General features: G+C 34.8%; 1 protein-coding gene across 1 annotated transcript; it reads right to left on the minus strand.

The window, feature by feature from the left end:
- Window positions 1-9,956: 9,956 nt before the first annotated feature.
- Window positions 9,957-13,558, minus strand: LOC110027908 (probable metal-nicotianamine transporter YSL9). Its single transcript, XM_020729533.1, is given in 8 exon segments — window positions 9,957-10,371; window positions 10,374-11,048; window positions 11,126-11,240; window positions 11,343-11,532; window positions 11,618-11,752; window positions 11,841-11,938; window positions 12,495-12,667; window positions 12,749-13,558. Coding segments are annotated over 8 exon segments (1,983 nt in total). The 5' UTR covers window positions 13,110-13,558; the 3' UTR covers window positions 9,957-10,135.
- Window positions 13,559-22,844: the final 9,286 nt, after the last annotated feature.

The following is a 22,844-nucleotide window of genomic DNA, read 5'->3' on the forward strand; positions in this document are numbered from 1 at the left end:
AACTATTTATGTGTGATCTCTTTGGTACAACCATTTTGTTTCAGTTGTATCTAAGCTACCAAATTTTATAAAGGAGGTTAGGTAGCTCAATATAACCGATACAACATTGTTGAACTAAGCAAAATTTCTTAATGATAGTTATGCATCAAATTTTATATAAAACAGATGCTTACTCGGAATACAGCAGATACAAAAAATATTCTTAAAGATACTGATGTTTTGATTTTATATACAATCAAATCCATCTAGACAATTATGTTCTCATTCATTATTGCAACATCTAAAAGCTCCTTATTACAAAATCATGTGATTCTTTACCTAATTATATCTGGGTTGTTATGCCTTTTTGAGACTAAAGATTCCTTCACCTAATTATGTACATTGTCATCTCGGTGTAGCCAATGGATGACTTATTTGTGCTTGAAGATGATCTGAATTCCTGTTAATGTGGATATACCATTAGTACAGAAAAACCTTGGAAAAAAAATTAAAATTCTTGCAAGGGGACCTATATTAAACAATGAGACATAGCAGAGAAAAGAGTTGCAGTAGATGTCGTAAAACATTAGGGCATAGTAGAGAGGGATTGTTGTCGATGCCTCTTCATGACCTTCAACTATTATTTATTTATCTTTATATTTTGTTATAAAAACATTGATTTAGTTGAGAAAAAAATTATAATGATTGTAAAAATAACTAAAATAAAAATTACTCTTATATTTTTTTTCTTCTCCAGGTGAGATTTCAATCTTGCATTAGTAACAAATTTTGGTCGCATTTTGGATGGATCTTTTGCCCGTATATTATCATTCTCAGTGGTATTTTTCCTCTTCATAGACTTCATCAACTGAGGTGAGTTTCCTCCACATATTAGTTCGATATCGTCTGATAACTTCTTTAAGGTGACTAACATATATTGTTATGCTTTTACGTTATCTTGTGCTCTGTAGCTTTTTTTATATGAATACTTGCTGATGTGATTATGAAATATAAATGAAGTGGAAGGCCAACTACTTCATTCAAACTCTCTAATTTTTTTATAAGTAGTATCTGGGTGAATATTTTTCTTTATTTTACTGGACCAACTCATTAGCAGATACTTTTCCGGTATTCTAACAATATGTTCTTAACATAATATCTTGATACAGTGAGAGCAAAGTAATCTAAACATCTAAAATTTCCTATAGCTGCATTGTACATCGGAACTGATTTTATCATATTGGGCAGTCCAAATCTTAGAATTTCCATTTTTATATAAATTTCTAACCATGTATTCTAAAGAACTTTGATTAGTTTTTTCTGTAATCAGTCCACATGCCCCGAGAGATATTCTCCTTCAAAGAAGAAATATAACTTTCTTATGTAGAATGCAACTGCTTGCTTCAGTATTGGGCTGATTCTTGCAATGAGAACAATCATAGATTGGTCGCATTTAAAATCCTCATCTTTTCAGTTTCTTTTCCATGTATCCATGATTTTTTCCAATCCTAGAAAACAATTAGTGATGGAGCTTGTGGATTTAGAAATTTCATGCCACACATTATTTATAGACTCACTGCGTTGTGTTGATAGAATTTACATACAAAAAGTATCTTTATTGAATGTTTTAGACTACTTAGTTTTAATTCTATATAACTTACTTAACCAAGAAATATCTTGGTTGTTTTCTTTATCAATAATCTTAGACCATACTTTATCAAACTCCTCTTTTGTATCACATTTAGTCATACATATGCAGAGTAGTCAACCACTTCCTCTCTAGTGGCTACATGATGTAGCTCCAATATTCCATTATTCAGCTTTTCCTTGATGAAGAACCTATCAATCTCCACATGTTTGTTTCTATCGTGTTGCACTAGGTTGTTGGCAATTTTGATTGTTGACTTGTTGTCGCACAACAAATTCATTTGAGCTCCTTGATCAACCTTGAGCTCTACCAATAAGGTTCTCAGCCACATCATCTCGGCAACTCCTAAAGTCATGACCCTATATTCTGCCTCTGATGTTGACCCCGCTACAACCAATTGCTTCTTAATCTTCAAAGAGACCAAGTTGCCTCCTACAAACATGCAATATACAGATGTTGACCTCCTGTCATCAACACAATTCACCCAGTCAGAGTCACAATAGCCCTAAATACCTACATGTCCATTCTTCCTGAAGATCAACCCATCTCCTAGTGCACTTCTCCAATATCTTAAAATCTTATACACAACATCCATGTGTCCCTTCCTCGGATCATGCATGTAGCGACTTACCACACTTATTGCAAATGATATGTCAGGATCGACGAATGCGACTCAAATATATAGATGACCTACCAAACTTTAGTACATCTCTCGATCAAATGGATTTCTAGCCTCTGCACTCAACTTTCCCTTATGATCAATTGGTGAAACTGCAGGCTTGCATCCTGATATGATTGTTTCTGTAAGCAAGTCTACCCCACATACTTCCTCTGAGATAGTAAAACCACCTTGCTCCACAAGCCAGCTCAATCCCAAGGAAATATATAAGTTGTCTCAAGACCTTCATCTCAAACTCTTTGCCCAATCTCAACTTTAGCAACACAATCTCTCCATCGTCATCACCAATGGTTATCATATCATCCACATACACGGCAAGTATAGTGGTGTGAACACCATTTCTTCAAAAGAACATTGTGTGGTTGACATTGATCTGTTGATATTATATGTCTATCATTGTCCTCCTGAACTTGTCAAAAAAAGCTCGAGGAGGCTGCTACAAACCGTACAGTGACTTCCTGGGTCTACATACCTTGCTCGTTGTTTGGTTTGTACTGAAGCCTAAGGGTATCTCCATGTACACCTCCTTCTATAGATCCTCATGAAGAAATATATTATTCACATCCAGTTGGTGTAACCGCCATCCACCATTCATAGTTAGAGAGATGAGAGTCCTAATTGTGTTCTTCTTCTCCAGTTGTGCAAATGTTTCATCATGGTCGATGTCATATGTCTGACTATACCATTTAGCCACCAACCATACATTGCAACGATGAATTTCTCCTTCTGAGGTCTATTTCACAATGAAGACCCATTTGCACCCGTCTTTTTCCTTGTTGGTAACAACACGAGCTCCCGCGTTTTATTCTTCTAGAGAGCAACAAGTTCCTCCAACAAGGCAGTTTTTCACTGTGGATCCTCCTTAGCTACTTGTCAACACTTGCGTATAGAGACAGTGTCCAAAGCTGCAATGAATACTCCATATACAGGTGATATGTTAGATATGAGACAAACTAAGCAAAGTCATGTGAGAAATCAAAACGATCAAGAGAATAACCTGCATTGTTGCTAGAGGTCCTCCTTAAAGTCATGGTAGTGGGAGAAGGAAGAGGAATCATATCACTTGTGTAATCTGATTGTTAGGTAGATGGTGTAGGTGTATTAGGAGTCGGGGTAGACCGAGACAAGGGATTTGATGGCATGAGTGGCATGATAGACACAGTTCCCTCATTCTACCTCCTCCTCCTTGTGTACACTCTCAAATCCCCTTGAGCTTGAATTACACCATCTTTGAGCACATTTTTTTCATTATTCGGCTCCTCCTCGGCTTCATTTTTCTCATTTTCCGACCCTTCCTTAGTAGATTCTTCCCAAACAACAAGACAAGGCATCATTCCCACATGTATCAATCTCTCGACATCACTACTCTCCCCTCTCGCCTCATACCTTCAGTATCTGGGAAGTCACCAAAAAGTGAGATCACCTCTAAGAAATAGTATGGTTTGAATTCTCTAAACGTCATATTCATACTGACATTCTCCTCTTTGTTAAAGCTCCAAGAAACATATCTCTTCTGAGTAGCAGAATACCCCACAAAAGCATACTTCACAACTCTAGGATCTAGCTTCCCTATTAATGGTCTATTGTGCTTCACAGGACATACACAACCACATAACTTCAATGGAAGAATCCCTCCATTATCTCCTTTCATTAACTCACAAGAAGATAGCCACTCCAACTCCCTTAAGGGCATTCTGTTGATCGATTGAGCTGATGTTAAAACTGCTTACCCCCATAAGTGCTTTGGGATTTTTATTAATATCAACATGTTTCGGTTTACCTCTAGAAGGTGTTTATTCTTCCTCTCTGCCACTCCATTTTGTGTCGATGTGTACGGACGTGTGGTATGATGTTGTATTATTGGGCTAACAGGTACTCCTCAAAAGCCTTATTGGTATAATTTTTCTTATTATCAGACCTCAATATCTTCACTGCTGCACCATATTGAGTCTGAATCTCCCTGTGAAAGTCTTTAAATCAAGCATGCACATCACTTTTTTTCCTCATCATATATAGCCAAGTCACAAGAAAAACAAACAAGGAACGTCACAAAATATCTATAATCATTCATCAAAGTTGTAGAACAAGGCCTCCATACATTAGAATGTATCAAATCAAGAACATCAAAGCTCTTCCCAGAACTAACATAAAAGCTCCTAGTGAGCTTGCAAAACTCACAAGCAACACACACCAGTTTCTCCTTATTTGTCTTTTCATACAATAATGGATACAAATGACTCAATAGACTGAATGAAGAGTATCTCATCAACATGTGATGTAGTAATAATGCATCGTCCATACTTCTCTTAGGTCCTTCTGCTCCAACATTCTCAACCATGGATGTCAAGGCTAAGTCTATCCCCTCTCTATCTAAGTATCAGAGTCTACAATGTCATGTGTCAGTCCCAAGTCTTCAGCCAGTCTCCTTGTCTTGAAAGATCATCTTAGGAATATTAAATGAAACAACATATTTTAGTTGAAGAATAATGACACTAACAAAATAAAATATTCAAAATAAATGAGATAGTATGCAAAACATTGGACAAATTCGTAGATTCTATACCCCTCACTGTACCCTTACCAACCACAGGTTGTGTTGTACCATCAGCACTTTGAATACTCTCGGGAATTGTTAGACGGGTATAAGAAGAAAACTCCCTATCATTATTTATCATATGTCAATATGCATCAGAATCTATTATTCATTATGGTGTTCTTGTGGTGGATGTTGAGGCAAGAGCATGTATATCACGAGTACCTTTGGTTGAGTGAGCATAACTAGCAAGGTTTCCCTTGGATGACGATAAGGTGGATGCATCCCCAGTGACACATCACATGTCGCTCCCTGCTTACTCTTCAACATCTCCAGTAACTCGTGATCTTCATCAGTAAAGACCATTGTCTCTCCCTCGTTCTCCGCTCTTTTACCCCTTTGCTCCCCATGATTACGACTACGACCTCTAGGCTATACATGTCCACCAGTTATTTCTCCTTGGGTAGATTTAGGCACATCTTGCTTAGGTGCCTGACTTCTAAGCAGTCGTAGCACCTGCGGGTCTCCCTTGAGCATCTATCCTACCTGAGTTTGAGGCAACCAAAGCTACTCTCATTCCTGGAAGTCCACTCGGCTGAGTTGAAACACGTGCTGAGATAGGATCCCATCGAGACACTAGCTCTTTGTATGAGTTCGACCAAAACCTTCAAAGTTTTAAGACCCATCTTCCTCAGAAGATAAAATCCTTTGCCTGCCATAATAACTCTTTGTTTAGTATTGCCCAATCAGCCCTTGCCAAATTCTATTCCGCGAGAGGCCGCTTAAACCTTTCTATTCGTCGAGCCCTGTGCAGAAATCCTCCGAACTGTGTGATCCACTGCCATAGCCTTAGTCGATTCGCCGAACTCCTCCCTGTGCGTATGCTTCCATCTGCGACCGATCTTGATTGTGCCTGTCGCACCTCCCAGGCTACACTTGATCTTCTCTCGCACAATCTACGCAACGGGATTGTCGATCATTCTCCCTCCTTGCATGGAGCCTCTATATTCACGAGACCATTAGCCTTGCACAATGCCGTGACTTTCCTTTGCTCTGTGCCAGTCCGCTTTTTTCCTCCTGCGCACAATGCCGCTCTGCTTTGTCCTAATCCGCATGTCAGAGATGAGCGATCTTCTCTGTGTCGTATCTCCCTAACTTTCTCCCACCTCTCGCACGAGTATGCCGCAACCCACGAAACAGCTAGCAAGGGAACCAGTGACAGTTTCGACGATGAACAAGCCGCCCAACCCAGTTTGCTCTGATCGCTATTGTTTCGTGATGAGGAGGAGATGAAGAGGACGCTCGCGAAGAGGAGGATGCACGCCAATCAGCCCATTGTTGGTACCATAAAGAATTGATTTCTCTAGAAAAAACTTGTTCAATTCATCAATCACTTAGGCTTATATAAAGCCTTACACCAATTTACAAATAACTTCCTAGACTTTTTTTTTATATTTCCTAGTTACAATTAAGACTCTAAACTAGAAACAAATTTCAACAGTTTTGGGTAAGGTGATAGCTGTGCGGTGTGGTTTGCATGTTAATGCTAAGGAATGTATTGACCAATCTTAATACTCTGAGGTTAAATGTAGATTTTAGGTCGGAAATGAGTTTGTATATGGCGGTTTGAACACTTCCTGTTATAAGCATGTCATCCACACAGACAAAAAAGTAAATGGTTACCAAATGATGCTTGTCAATGAGAAAGGACGGGTCACTACCGAGGCTGAACTGGTTTGCTTGTAGATGATTAATTAGTTTGTGGTACCCTGATCGAGGAGCTTGTTTGAGGTTGTAGAGCGCCTTTCTCAGCAAGCATACTGGATGAGGCTATTGGTGATCTCGGAATCCCAGAGGTTGACACATGTAGATGGTTTCCTCCAATGAGCCATGAAGGAAAGCGTTAATAATATCAAGTTGGCATACAGGCCGCCGGTGTTGGAGAGCGGTGGTGAAGAGAATGCGTATGATGGGTAATTTTGCTACCGGGTTGAAAGTAGTGTTGTAGTCTAAGCTTGCTTATTGTTTGAAGCCTTGACCACAATGTGAGCTTTATACTTGCCACTGTTTCATTTGAGTTGCACTTCGTCCAGAAGGTCCACTTGCAACCGATTATGTTATGGCGAGGTGGAGGACCGACAAGAATCCAATGTCTTGTTGTTGGTGAGCTTGAAATTCTAAAGACATGGCTTGTCACTAGTGGAAATGTTTGATAGCTTGAGCATATGAAGTATGGTCAGCCGGAATGGAGACGGAGGTGTTCAGGTTGAAGGATTGGAGTTAGTGGTCATGAAGTATCTGGTATGGTTGAAATTTCGAGTGAGGTGGGGGTGGTTCGGGTATGGGTGAAATTTCAAGTGAGGTTGGTGAGGTGTTACTGTGAGGGTGTGAAGTGATTGGAGTTAGAAGTGTTGGGGGAATGTTTGGAGTGGATATGGATGGTGTGATAGGATGTGTATTGATAGTGAAATATGGGAAGCTTTGTTCGTTGAATACAACATGACGAGAGACGATTGTTTGGTGGGTTTGGGGGTTATAGCAATAATAACCTTCGTGGAATGGTGAGTGCCCAATGAAAATACATGGAGTTGTGGGAGATAATTTATCGAGAGTTTCAGGTTTTTACTGTGGAAAGCATAAACAACAAGAAAATATGAGGTGAGAGTAGGTAGGAGGGGAGTTTTGTAGTGGTTCGTGAGGGATTTTAGGCATGCAGTTTTGGAAGGCATCCGATTGATGACATAAGTTGTTGTCATGAGGGCTGCAGCCCAAAATTTGGAGCTTAGATGAGCGATCAGAAGTAAGGTTCTTGTAATTTGAATGAGATATTATTGTTTTCTTTCAGCAACCCTATTTTGTTAAGGTGGATAAGGGCAGCTAAATTGGTGAAAAATGTCTTGAATTTGTAGATAGTTTTGTAAGTAGTGAGATGTGAATTGTCCCCATCTATCGATGCGAAGAATTTTTATGTTCTTATTGAATTGATTTTGAAGCATTTTGTGAAATGAGATGATTTTGCTAGTGGTTTCAGATTTAGCAACCATAGGAAACACCCAGAGATAGCTAGAATAGTCATTAACTAGAAGAAGATAGTTCTTATAACCTTGAGATAACATGGTAGGGGCAGGTCCCCAAACATTAGCATGAATAAGTTAAGCAAGACATTTTGATTTTGAACTAGAAATAGGAAGAGACTGTCATGACTATCCGACGAGTTACATTCATTACAGAAAGAAAAAAAAGTAGGTATGGTTGTAGGAGCTGTTATGGAGATAGCCTTGGTGGTGGCTTGATCAGGATGACCTAGCCAGCGGTGCCATATTGCGATAGAAGATATGGAAGTACTGGGAGCAAAATAGGTGGAGAAGGGATAGAGACCATCCTTGCTAGGTCCTTGAAACAGAGTTTGGTTTGTCCTCTGATCCTTGATAATAAAATCAGATTTGTTAAAGAAAATATCACCATTGCTATCGCAGATGAGTTGGACAGAGATAAGATTGTGAGTTAGGTGTGGTGAGTGTAGAAGTTGAGGGAGTTGAAGCTTACATTGCGGCTTTTGTAGTATATGTTTGCCCGAGTGAGTGATGGGAATTGTCAAACCATCCCCAATAGTGACTGAATTGGATCTAGAATACGGTGTAGCAAGTTGAAGGTGCTATAGATTGGATGTGAGCTGAGAGGTTGCACCGGAATCAAGCAACCATTCATCAGTTGGAGAATTATTGGATGTTATAAGGGCTGCATCAATTTTTATAGAGGGATACATGTTAAAGCTAGCTCGGTGCTTGGTAATTGTTTTATGTCCCGATTTACCACATATTTGATATCTAGGGTAGAAGGAAGGAGTTCCAAAGCTGCAGTCACCTCGAGCAGATTGAGAGTTGCCACAAGTGTTAAAGGTACCTTTGGGGCCATGAGGTTGTTTTGCTTGACCACAGTTAGCTGCATTGTTTCCATATTGAGGGGTGTAGAGAGCCATAGCCTTGATGTTTAAATCCTTAGCAAGCTCAGCTGAAATATTGGTCTCTTTGCTGCATAGTAATGAGTAGAGGTCTTCGAGCTTGATGGGGTCCGACCGTGTGCGGGTGGCGGTTTTGAAGGATTGAGAGGATGTTGGTAAACCGTTAAGGGTGTGAAAAATGATGTTTTCAGGATCAATATAACCACTAGCTGCAGCAATGTTGTCGACAAGTGATTTAATTGTGAGAAGGTATTGAGTCATTGATTGGTCCTTCATATAAATGTGGTGGAGTTCATTTCGAAGTTGGATAACACATGGTATATTGGTCAATTAAAGCCGGCTGAAGAGGGTTTTCCAGATTTCCGACATGGAGTCAAAGTTGAGAATGTAGGGAAGGATTTTGGGAGAAATTGTGGAGTAGATGGCTATGGATAACTTCTGATCAATGAGTTGCCATGTAAAACATTGCAGGTTCTGGATTATGCGGTCGTTGGAGACTTGGATTTGGGATGGAGGACAAATAGTCGAGCCATCCAAGAAGTTATCAAAGCCATTGGCCTTGATGAGCTTGTGAATTTGGGATTTCCAAGCGGGGTAGTTGTCAGTTATAAGTTGTATGTAGGCAATGTTTTTGATATTTGACATCAAAAATTTGAAAGAAAGAGGGTATAGGGATTTTAGCCATGTTGAGGTGAGAGGATTTGAAGATGAGTTTGTATAGGAAGAGGAGATAGACACTTTGAGAAAAGCAGTAGAAGAGAAATGGAGAGATTAGGATGTGAACCTGGCTTGCTCTGATACCATGAGAAACTCCTTTAAGGATTTTGAAGACTTAAAATCTCTAAAGCTCCAATACAGGTAACAGAGAGAACATGGAAGAAAAAAAGAAATCCACTCAAGGTTTTGCATTTAGCAATAAAACCATACACAACTAGATATATATGTACTACCTTTTTACTGTTATATTCTCCATTTAATTGCTTATCATATGTACTGCCTTTTTTACTGCTATGTGAGATATATATATATATATATATATATATATATATATATCTCACATATAAAGCTAGTAAATATGATAAGCAATTAAATGGAGAAGTGGAGACCCGAGAGACGCAGGAGGCAAAGCCATTTGTCCATCAGTCAGATTCTGTTATAAAGGAAATAAAGCCTTTTCCGCAAAGATGTTAGAATAATATATAGGGATTTTATACATATATGTATATATTATCTTCAAATCTGCCATGAATCCACTAATGCAGCATTTTCAGATGTCAAGGTGGAATTCTCCAGCCTTTCATTCATCGCTTTCTAATACATGACTTAACTGATCAATCAAGTTGCAAAAAACTTCATGCAGAGCGGGGGATTGATCTTTGCGAGAGCGAGCAACGACGAAGGAAGAATCCACAGCCCGTCCCCACAGATCAAACCAGAAGCAACTGCCGGCACCAAAAGTGCAGCCTTTTGGCTGTTAAACTGATGCCAGAAAAAAACTATCAAACTCCCCACACACATATCAATAGCAAAGCTAGCCCCAACCAAAAAGGGAACCGCCATGGCCATCGGATTCCATACTTAGTTGGGAAGAGATCCCTCATCAGGTTAGCTGCCACGGCAAAGCCAAAGAAACCATAGCAAAGCTGCAAGCAGTGTTGAGGAAGTGCAGAGAAGCCCTGAACACCCAAAATGGCCATGTTTCGATAGATGAGAGCATATGGAGCTTTGAAGCTTCCATCCGGATTTCCGACATCGAATGCTTTATAGAAAAGGAAGAAGGTCAAAGGAGCAATAATGCAGCCCATGGACGTTCCAATTGCCTGTGAGAGGAGCATTGATGTTGGTGAAGTGAGGGTGAGATGGCCTGTCTTGAAATCGTGCATAAGATCAGCAGAGACAGAGACGACTGATTTGATCAAACCACAACCTACAAGACCGGCTATCACTCCCGAGTCTTTCCCTGCCAAAGATGCAAGGATGAAGAGAGCCACTTTGCCATAGTTGTATGCCATGTTCATGTCAGTAAGGCCCGCTCCATATGCATTGCAGAAACCGAGCGCAGGTGCGAGGAGATAGGCTGTTATTACATAGTACCATTTCACCACTGGGAACATGGAGGGAATGGCAACGAGGGCAACTATGGTGAAGACTGCATAACCAGTGTAAGCTACCCATATGGGAATATTCCCTGTGACGAATAACTCATTTCGCCGTATATCGTCGAGAAGGTAATTGTTATGCTCTGCTACTATAGTTCAGAGTTGCAGTTTGAATAAAGAAATTGAACATGGTAAACTTGTTGTTTAAGATTCATTGCATAGTTACCTTTTTTAATGCTTTTGTTTCTTGATCTAGCATGCATGTTTCTTGCTATGAAAGCAAGAATTTTGAGAAAATTGTAGATTCCATCTCCAAGAATGAGGGCGATGGAGATGAAAACCTGCAAGAAAAGATGGTGTATGAGGAGCAGAATCAATGAAATGATAATGAAGGTACTTTCTAATTTGCTTATTAAGAATGAAATAAATTCAATGTTATGAACCTTGTAACCCTGCAAGCTCTTCATGCTGCTTTCTGGTATGTCAAAGGGATACCACTTGCCTTTAAGTTCACTAATAAGAGGCCACATTAGTCCCCATGAAAGAACAGCTCCAATCAGAAGAGAAATGTTAACTAAGTAAGAGCAAATCATTCCAGCTCCTACATAGGTAAGGCTGAAATCAAAGAAAAATCTGAAAATTTACAGTTTTGGTTAGAGCTTAGAATCATTTCTAAATTACAAAGAGATGGTGCAGGAGTTATGTTCACAAATGTTACGTTTGTTTCCATGCATTAAGGCCAAATGTAGGAAACTGCGAGAATCCACACACATCTCCTCCTGAGAAAAACCACTGAAAAAAGCTCCATAGAAAACTGATGGCGAAATATTTCGCAAAACCTTGTACTTGCTTTCTGTGGCAATACGAAATAGCATTAGCAGTTGAAAAGCTTGACTCCGATCTTTTGCTTTGTTCTAAAGTGATGGAATTTTATATCTTACTTGGCCATTTTATCCCCTTTAGGAGTATGGAAGCCATTGATTAGAACTGCAGTTGCAGTACCGCTTGGAAAGGTTAGCTTGTAATCAATAATCATGATCTGAATATTCGATGAGTTAGGCATTGATAAATCAAAGAAGCAGCAATTATTGAAGGAACTTCAACAAAAAACAAAAAATCATTAGTGTGAGATGTGTCCCTCCTTAGAAATAAGTAAATATCTTTTGCTTTTTTTTTCTTCAGGGACAATTACAAATGGAAATAAAGAAAAGACAAACGGAGGCAGATGCATATGTTGATGACTAAGAATGCGACAGGCAATTGGCTAAATTGATATATGATTGGTGCTCAATTATAGATGGGCGGTAAAATCATTCAAATTGACGTATTTAATTGAAATATATGACATAGAATCAAGGAATATTCATATCGGTCGTGTCAAATACTATATTTTAGATAATCCAGACAGGGGTTGATAGAAACATTTTATTGGATAGTTTATTTCAATTATAACTAGTGCATGCCATGCGCATCCTTTTCACAAACAGTTCTGCTTTTGTCTAATTAAAGTAAGAGGTGACAATTTGATCTATATAGCCCCAAAGAATTGCAAACTTAACCTTAAAAATAAAATATTTGCAAAACAAACCAAGCACCTTTCTTAGAGGAACCAACGCCAAGATCCCCACAAAGCTAACAGCAAACAGATAGCCAATCATCCAACCAATGCCAGGCTCTTTATAACTCCCAGGCGTATTTCCCTCTGTATCCAATCCAGCTTGTTCATAAGTCTTCTTATTCAAAGCCAAGAGATAAGACCCAAATCCTCCTGCCATATGAACCAAAATCAGCAAAGCATATTGATGCAAAAACTCCATGAATTCTTCAATCATGCAGAACACAGTCCAACCTCCCACGGCTATGCTATAGCAAGCAACAGCACAAGTCTGGACCACAGTATTCTCCTGCCTGGTAAAGGGCTTTGCGGTGAAACCAGCCTTGTGAAGAACTTTAGTCCAGCAACGGAGGAAGACGAAGGCAAGGAGTGCAGCGGAGACATTGAAGGTAGGCACAAGACCGGTGGTCAGATTCAACTTCATCACAATCACACTGTACATGATCCCAATGGCGAGGCTCGCTATGAGACCTCGGAGAGTTATATGGGTTGACCATGGAGGAATCTTCCCTGTCTCAATGGCTTCCAAATCACCATTGAATTCCTCCAAGTCCTCTCCTTTCTCCATTTCCCGCTTCTCTATGGTTTCCACCATGATAATATGGCCGCCAAAATCAGGTTTTGCCAAGATCAGCGTTTGAGAGAAATTTTTTAGAACTCCTCTGCTCTGTAAACCAGGAGGTGATTCAGAAAGAAAGCCGGTGTCTTTGTACTTCTAGTTCAAAAATCCATAAATGGCCGAAATTATTGATGGGGGAAACCATGCATATATATCTAATGGATCTTGGAATCTAACCTGGGTACTTCTCAAAGCTAAAAATGGCAACAATTCGTCGCTTGCAGTGATGAGATGAAGAAGATGATCTCCAGGACTTGCAGCCGACTCATCAGTACCAAATCTCTCTCTCTCTCCTCTCTCTCTCTCTCAGCTGGCCATTGGAGGGACTAGGTAGTTCTCTCTCCTCTCTCTCTCTCTCTCTCTCTCAGCTGCCAATTCGTCGCTTGCAGTCCAGGTAAAGCAATTCGAGCAGGAAGGTCTCTCTCTCTCTCTATATATATATATATATATATATATATATATTATATATATATTTTTTTTGTGTGCGAAATGTGTATAAGCATTTTTCTTGTGTACGAAATGTGCGGAGGTTTTCTATGCGACCACGGGACGTCGACAGGATTAGCAGGTCGGCGCGTGGCCTAAACACGCCTCGGCGGATATTTTAAAGTTAGGGGTTAGAAAATTCAACCCACGGGAAAATTTTTGAGTTTAGATGTTCTAATTTAAATGTTATTAATATAATTTTCGAATTTTTATTTAATTTATTTTACTATATATATTATTTACCGCACGCATTCCGTGAATCCGTGTTCCATAGCGAGAAAAAATTATTAAATTTGTAGTCTAATAAATCACCTCAACGTGAAGCTGACAAAAAAAAAAAACTTGTTTTCTTGTAATCTGGCCCGATAATATTGGGAAATATTCATTCTGTGTTATTCGCATTATTCAAGTATTATTGTAGTGGTATTGATGTGTTATTGTGTTATTATAACACCGAGAATATTTTCATAACACAATAACACATGAATACCACCGGAATAACACCTGAATAACACAGAATAACACGGGAGGAATATTCTTCTTCGCTAAAACTATTTTTTTTATTTTTCTTTCATTTTTACGGAACGTGATTTCATTAAACTCCATACGTACCTCTACATCTAGAATCTGAACGTAATATTTATTCCATAACGGATGCTTATTTGCTAGTATATATTGGGATTATTTTTTTTATACAAGTCATGTGGGAACACTTTTTATACGGGAATTTACATATATACCACCCAATTTTTGTATATCTGAATATCAAAACTAAGGTTTACTTTTTACATTTATACCACCCTTAAATTTCACATCACGTCACATCACATCAATTTTAACTTTCAAGCAAGTGACATACAATAGTTTAATGCATACATAAAATTGCATTTATGTAAAAATTGAAATTCGAGTGTGTCGTATGTAAATAAATAAAAATTGAGTGGTATGTATGTAAATCTTCCTTTTTATAAATAAATATAAGTAGAGGGCTCGTTAATTTTATTCAATAAGTTAACGAGCCGAACACGAACTAAGATGTATTCGTTCGTGTTCGGCTCGTTTTGGCTCGAAATACTACTCATCAAGTTTATATATATATATATATATATTAAGTAGTATTTTAAAAAAATCTAATTGTCTACATAGCTACAAAGATTTATAACAAATTAAAATATTGATTAAGAAAATGGAAGAAAAATTATTAAATTAGATTCAAATGATGTTTTAATATAAATAAAAATTTTTAAATCTTGCTCAAACACTTATTTTCTTATGGCTACATGTTTAGGGTTGTTAAAAGGACTCTTTGTTTGTGAACAACTCGTGTTCGGCTCGTGTAGCAAAAAAGACGCTCGTGTTCGGCTCGTTTACACCCTCAAATATAAGCGTGTAGTTTCGGGCAGAAGAGGGCTATGCTTTGAGTCATATAGAATTATTATAATATATATATTTTTAAATAATTTTAACTTTCTTACTTAATTTTAGGATCATTAATTGTGCAAGATTTTACAGACATTACGGTTTAGCTTTTACTAATAGAGATGATGAAAATTGAGAGCAATCATGGTTAAACTCACCCAAATTTTAAATGTATGACAATGAACAAGTTCGAAAAAAAATTTGGATTATATAAACATGTGGCATATGTCTTTTATTAAGTGTGTTTAATGACATAATATACTTGCTATGTAAAAAAAAATATCTTATTAAGCACAAATCAAGAAGCAAGTTATTTATACTTAAAAATAATATTCTAATCGTTAGCGCGTGCCGATGCATATTGTCAAACATTGTCAATCATTTGTGGTCGAACAACATCAACACGTGTTGAAGACTGTCAACACGCATTGTTAACTAATTTTAATGATCTTGTTGATATTTTTTTTTCTCTTATTTGATGTATCAACCACAGATCTTGAAAAATTTATATTTAAATGAGTAGATATATCATTTGAAGTATAATATATCACTCATAAACTCATAAAGAGAGAAATATTATCTTAAAATAAATCTAATCATTCGGATAATAAAACTCTTTAAGATTTATGGTCTACAATAATCATAAATTTTTTTCGCTACTATACGGGTGTAAGATAGGTTTTATTTTAATTTTGAAGTTTGTTATTCCTTTAAGGGCAAGCCTTCATAGTTAATTACATATCAGAAATTGTTTACTCCAAGAAAACTCTCGATCAAAGTATTTACTTGTATCATTTAGCATTTTAAGGTTGGCGTTTTAAAATTTTTCAAATAAGTAAGTTTTAGAATTTTGGAGATGTTTATCTATAGAATTGAAGGTTTTGGACTTACAGTCAAACAACGATGTGTTGTGGAAAGACACGGGAATAGGATTAATCAACTCAAGGAAGAAAGTGTATCCTATAGATTGAAATTGAGAAATTTTTTAAGGAGTTAGGTTTGGGAATTAGGGTGAAGTGAAAAAAGATTTCAGAATGGATTGGATTTAGGCATAATAAGTTAGATTCGAAAAGTTTGACTTGAAGTGTTTAACTTGAATTGTTTGATTTAAATAATTTGAATTTATTAGAAGTTCGATTTCAAAGATCTAAAGTGTAAAGTTTAATTTGATAGCTTAGTTTCAAAGGTTTGAAGTGAAAAGTTTGATTTCAAAGGTTTGAAGTGAAAAGTTCGACTTCAAAGGTTTGATTTGATGGGTTTGGTTTCAAAGATTTAATTGTAAGGCCTTAATTTGAATGATTTGAGTTGAAAAGATTTTGATTTCAAAATGTTTGATTTGAGTTAAAAAGATTTTAATTTCAAAATATTTGGTTAGAAAGATTTGACTTCAAAGTTTTGATTTGATTCCTAAAATAAAGGAGCAAGATTAACTGACAAGATTTCTGGATAGAAGTTGAAAGTCTAACCTTAAGATAAATCTGGACTCTATATGAAGGCTAAATAGGTAAACTAACCTGAATTTGGGTATGACATCTTCGATCAAAATTCTTATGGTTTTACATTGTCCCGTGTTCATAGGTAGCCTAAGACGATTGATAGTCAAAGATCTTCATTATTGTTATAACAATGATAAGTATAGTCCTTCTAAACCATTAGGTGAGCAGAGGTGCATTTATCAGTAATCATGAATGACTTCATTCTAGGACACCTACATAGTCAAAAGGGGGTTATAGGTTTAGGGTTTTATAAGCCCTAGTCCTTAGCACTAAATAGGGATACCTAGTAATCTAACATAGGTTTCTAGACTTAGAATATTCTAGGGTCATGAATAGACTGATGTTTCATTTAAAAGTTTGTTAAATTAGGGTTCATAATTGATCTGATTATGTATGATTTCAATTATTTAAATTGGTGAATTTTAATTTTAATTTCTTTAAGGTTTAATATTTTATTTATCATTTGTTTAGGGTATGTTTGGAAGTAAACTTGTTTTTTTATTTTTTGTTTTTGTTCTTTGTTTTTGAAAATAAATACAAACAATAAACAGAAAAATATTTTTTTAATGTTTTTTCCTCTATTTATAAAAATTATTTTTGAACAAAATTTAGTTGTTTTCAAAACACAGAAAGCATGTGAAGTGTTTTTAAAATAACCAAAACACGCTAGGCCTTTAATAAATTCAACTAATAATTTACTTAATTAAATTAATTAACTTAATAACTAAAACTTATTAATTATTTAATTTCACTTAATAATTTAATTATATAACTTAATAATTATAAATTTTCAATAACAAATCTACTTAACTAACTTAATAATTAGGGTTTAGGGTTAAATATATAATAATTCAAATAAAATATTTATTATTTAATTAGTTAACTTAATAATTCTAATTTAATTAATTAATTAACTTAATAAAATATTAATGATTTAAGTAATTAACTTAAAATTTATAAATTTTAGTTAGTTAAAATAATAATTATTAATTTAATTAATAATTTATTTCAATTAAAAATTTAATTAATTAAAGTTAATTAACTTAATAATTATAAGCTTATTCATTAATTAATTTTAATTAAAAATTATAAAATTAAGCTAATTAATTTAATAACTATATATTTACCTAATTAATAAATTCAATTAATAATTTAATAAATTAACTTAATAATTATAAAATTTTAATAATAAATCTACTTAATTAACTTAGTAATTAATTACTTATACCAATAATAATTCAAATAAAATATTAGTCATTTAATTAATTAACTTAATAATTATAATTTATTTATTTAATTAACTTAATAATTATGAAATTTAATTAATTTGTAATTTTAATTAATAATTTAATTATTTAACATAATTAGCTTTATAATGAACAAAAACAAAACAAATTAAAAAATAAAACAAAAAGTGATCCCAATTAGACTTTATAGTTTGTCGGTTAATAAAAAAATCAAGTGTTTTATGTTTTCTTAGATTCATTGGTTTCTAGTGTTATTGTTCTAGCTTAGATCGAAGTTTCAAGTACTTGGGTTTTTCTAGAAAATTGGAGTTTATGTGTTAATTATATGCATGCTAAAGAGATTCTCATATAGACCAATTAACTCTCATATACTTTCATATTTAACATTTAAATTAATTTATATGCTTAACATTCAATATTGTATATTAAAAAATTTATTTATCACCCACAAAACTATTATTTTAAAATTTAACTTTCACATAAAGAAATATTACTAATTTTAAATATCATTAAAATTTTAATATCTGACATAAAATAATATTTAAAATTTTAATTTTCACATAAAAATATTATTAAAATATTACATTCTTTTTCACTCAAAAAATATTTAAAATTTTTATTTTTCACATACAAAAATACTATTTAAAATTTTATTTTTCACACACCAAAAATATCATTTAAAATTTAAATATTTCACAAAAAAATTATGTACCCCACAGAAGTATTTTATTTTGATTTATTTATTACTTATTATTTATTTTTTTAGTTTTTTTTTTTTTAGATTTTTAAATGTTTAGTTAAGCATATAAATCCACAATTTTTTTTGTATATAAATATATGAGAATTAAGTGGCATGTATGTGAATTTTTTTTAGATTATACAATGAGAAACTCCTGACTTAAACAAACTGCACATGGAACTAAGTGCTTTGCTTGCAAACATATGAAATGTTAAGATCTAAGTGTTTTTCATGAGAAGTTCTCAACTCATGCAAACTACACATAAATTTACTTCTCAAGATGAAATTACATGTGAAATAAACTACTTACACTTGGAAGGGACTTCACATAAATAACCTACATTAAGATTGCTTAGCATCACATGGACAAATTTAATATGAACATGAACTTCACAAAATAAAATTTGCATGAACATAAATAACATACATGAAAATTAATTTCACATAAACAATCTGAAAATGAGACTGCACATGAAAATTATTTCAATTTCATATACTTATCACAAAGAGAAAACGCATGGAGAAAATATATCGAGGAATCTACGCATAAAAGTCATCTTAATTACACATACTTAACGTATGAAGAAATCTACACATTAAAGTCACTTGAATTTCATATACTTAACCCATGGAGAAAATAATGTTAATGTTATTATGTTATGTTAAATATTATCATATATTTGGAATGAGATGTCAAACATAAATATCTTTAGTTTAATGAATCCAACAAGATTATTCTCTTACATTAATACCCATAAATCAAAAAATGTTTAGGCAACTTGAAGTTAGTTATCATGTTACTTAAAATACCATAATTCATCTTTGACATCTGTGTATTAATAAGATTATAGGTGTATTTTATATTTCAACTTGTGTGTGCAGATATCATGATATAATTTCATCATCTTCACCTTTTGATTTATTTCTTACGTGTATAATTATTTATTCTTCATGTTATCTTTTGAAATAGTTCAGTTTTTTCTTCTAAAAAATGTTTCATATAAAAAAAAATTACTTTCATATGTGCAGTAACTCATTTGCTTTAAGTTGAGTTTACTTAACCAAACATCTATTTTATTTATCATGCATAGTCAAATTATTTGTGTATTTATATTATCATCCTTTTTTTTAGTGTAGTTGTATTTCATTGGTGTAAGTTGTTTTCATTCCATGGAAAAAATCCATTAGATGGGATATAAACTTAAGATTAAATCTTTAATGAGCACTGTTAAAGAGCATAAATCATTGAACAAAAAAAAATTATTTAATTATAGTCCAAGCTTCATATGATTGTGCTAAGTGCTTATGTAAGTTTGACATACCACTTTAATTTATTAGACCATATATAAGAATATTTTTTAAATAAAATTAAACTATTTTAAGTATAATTATGTTATAAGTCTTTGAAAAAGGACTTATTTTGAAATTAAATCCCATGACTTTTTTAGACCATAAAAAAGGTCAAATCTTTTTTAAAAATTAAAATTAATTTTTCTACATAAAGGTCTCTACATATATATTTATATTTCAAAATCTACTTTTACAATTATATGTATAAAAGTGCCCTGCACAATTAAACCCTTAAGATTGTGCCAGAATTGGTGACTCTATCAAAATAGTATGAACTTACCCTTGACCTCACATACTCACACACACCTAGGTGTTATGATAAAACACACATGCAATACATTATTTAGTTTAAGGTATGATGCTATTATGATTTTTACTAGCTTTTATTCTATGTTACTTTTTGCCTAGCTATATGTTTTTCTTTTTAGTTTTCTTAATATGTTTACTAGGTTTGAGATATTTGAACTAGGATAGGGTTTATGTGGTATTTTTATAGAGAGTTCTATCCATTAGGGGGAAAAGCCATAATGAAATATAATCCTTGTTTTCTATATGTGTTATATTTTTAGTTCCCACATCAACTATGATTCATTATAGGTTTCCATGTCTTATAGATCCACTAATCCCTCTGCTGTAGGTAATTTTTTTCATTTTTATTTATGAAATCTATATAAACTTTTAAATTTCTAAGGTTGAGTATACTAAAAATAAGGTACATACATGATTTCCGTAAAATTAGGGATCAAAATTGTGCTTAAAAGAGTACCAAGAGTATTATAGCTCGTGTCTCATAGCTTTATTCTAAATCTATTGTTTTATAGATTTAGAATTGAGTTGCATATACTATGCCCAACCACATTTTCACTATTCTGACATATGTTGCCAACTTAGTGGCAGCCGACATTTTTTTTTTATTTTTTAATATTGGTGTGATTTTATCTTTGACCATGTATGCTAACTTTTTATATTTTTTTTATTGTGAATTTTTTGCGCTCTTGTCAGTCCATTAGTCACTTAGGGAAAAGCTAACTTTTTTGTAAAGTTTTAATAGTTTTGTCAAATTAAAATTAAAATTGTAACCAAAACAATACATTTATTCATAATATAATTTTCCTCTTTATTCGTAGCCTCTATCCAAATTGTAAAAATTAGAAGAATTAATTATTTAACCTTTAAGATTCCACTGATCACTATTTGAGCTTTTTTGTACCCCTCACTAGAGGGTCTGTTTGGGGCAGCTTGTGCATTTCAGGATAAACAACTTATTCTGAAACGCGGCCCGCAGGTTGACCGTGGGGGTCGACCCGCGGCTTGTGTTTAGTGTAAAAAATTTAAACGCGGCAAACAACGTTTTCAAAAACGAACAAACCAAACCGTTCTACGACGTTTTTGAAAAGGCCGCCGCACTTATAAGCTACCCCAAACGGACCCTAAATTCTGCGAAGCATTGAGCTCGGGATGGTTAGTATGAATGTCATCATCTAACACATTCTTAATTAATAGAGATTCTAAATCATGGATAAATAACATTTTTGTCGTATCATGTACTATGAGAAGTGTGCATGCTTCTTATCTGATTGACCACATTATTTTAACATTTTTAGGTTGTTGTCTAGAATGCTTAGGCTATTTAGCAGTAGTTCTAACTTAGGATTATAAGCACGTGGTTTGTAGCCTCAATCATGATTAAGATATTTTTATATATTCTTTATTTTGGTCATTTTATCATTCTATGGTGAAACAAAGCTGCATTTTATCTTTTACTCCCTGAAAGAGAGTATTTCAATTTTAAGTTGATTTTTATATTTTGTTTATGGTTTATAAAACTTCATTAGATGACGGTATAGGCATCATTTTTTCGATGTCACGATTATCGGGGGCACATCTGTATGAGTCAAGATGGTCTACGACTCATTCGTAGCATCTGGTAGCTAAAGACACCTACCCGAGACTTTCTAGCACTTGTTCAGAGTATGGAGCTAGAGTTAGTAGTGATTCAACATTACTCGGGAAACCTGCCGCCGAGAGGGTCGTTCGAGACATGAAATGTGTAGTGCCTAATTTAATGATTATAATTCACCACAAGTCCGTTTGGGGCCTCCCGCGATCAAGGGAAGTCACGGAGTTCACATATGCGTGCAACGAAAAAATTAGGGTTTGGGACACCTACATGCGCTGCAGTGCAGGATGGTCATCAACACCAATTTCCTTGGTGATTTACCAACCATAATATTTGTTTTAGAGTAATGGGTTATATTTCACTCATACATAGTTTCCCATAGCTTACGAATCAAGAAAATCCTCAATCAAACACTCTTGGTGAAAATCAGGGTTTCAGGCAGACTGACGCTCTGGTGCCGACCAATGGGGCCTACGCACCCAAAGTGCCTTCCTAGACCATCGAGCTCAAGCCTCCGAAGTTCTAGCACTTGCTTTTGGCATTTGGACATCTTTTGGTTGTTTAATGGAAACCGATTAATAGGAACAAAATGCATAGACATTTAATATGTTGGTTATAATATTTGTGGACCGAACAGTAGGGGAGAGAGGTCCCATTTTTACTTTTCATGATCAATACTTTTGATATAGTGTTTGCGAGAGAACAAGCCACTTTTTGGCGGTGGCCATTTTTTGCCCATACACAAGTCTTCGAGGGTAATCAATTCGGCGGGAACAGAGCAGGCTGTAGATTATCTTGACCCGTGCAGAATATTGTTTAGCACACAATTAATATTATAAAAACTCTAATTCGCGTTTCTTAAGCGAAGAGGGTAATTAAAGAACTGTTTATAATTTGGCCTTGTATTGCTAAGTCAAAGGTCTATCAAGTTCAAAAGGAAAATTTTCTCAAACCAACGGCTCAGATTCTGTCGTCCGTTAAGTTAAGCATCACATCAAATTCTTGATTTTGACGTGATGATGGACTCCCTCCAACGGTAATATTCATTTCAAATGTTTAAGGGCTAAACCAAAA

The sequence above is a fragment of the Phalaenopsis equestris genome, unplaced genomic scaffold (assembly GCF_001263595.1).
Source record: "Phalaenopsis equestris unplaced genomic scaffold, ASM126359v1 Scaffold000468, whole genome shotgun sequence".
NCBI classification, from domain to species: domain Eukaryota; kingdom Viridiplantae; phylum Streptophyta; class Magnoliopsida; order Asparagales; family Orchidaceae; genus Phalaenopsis; species Phalaenopsis equestris.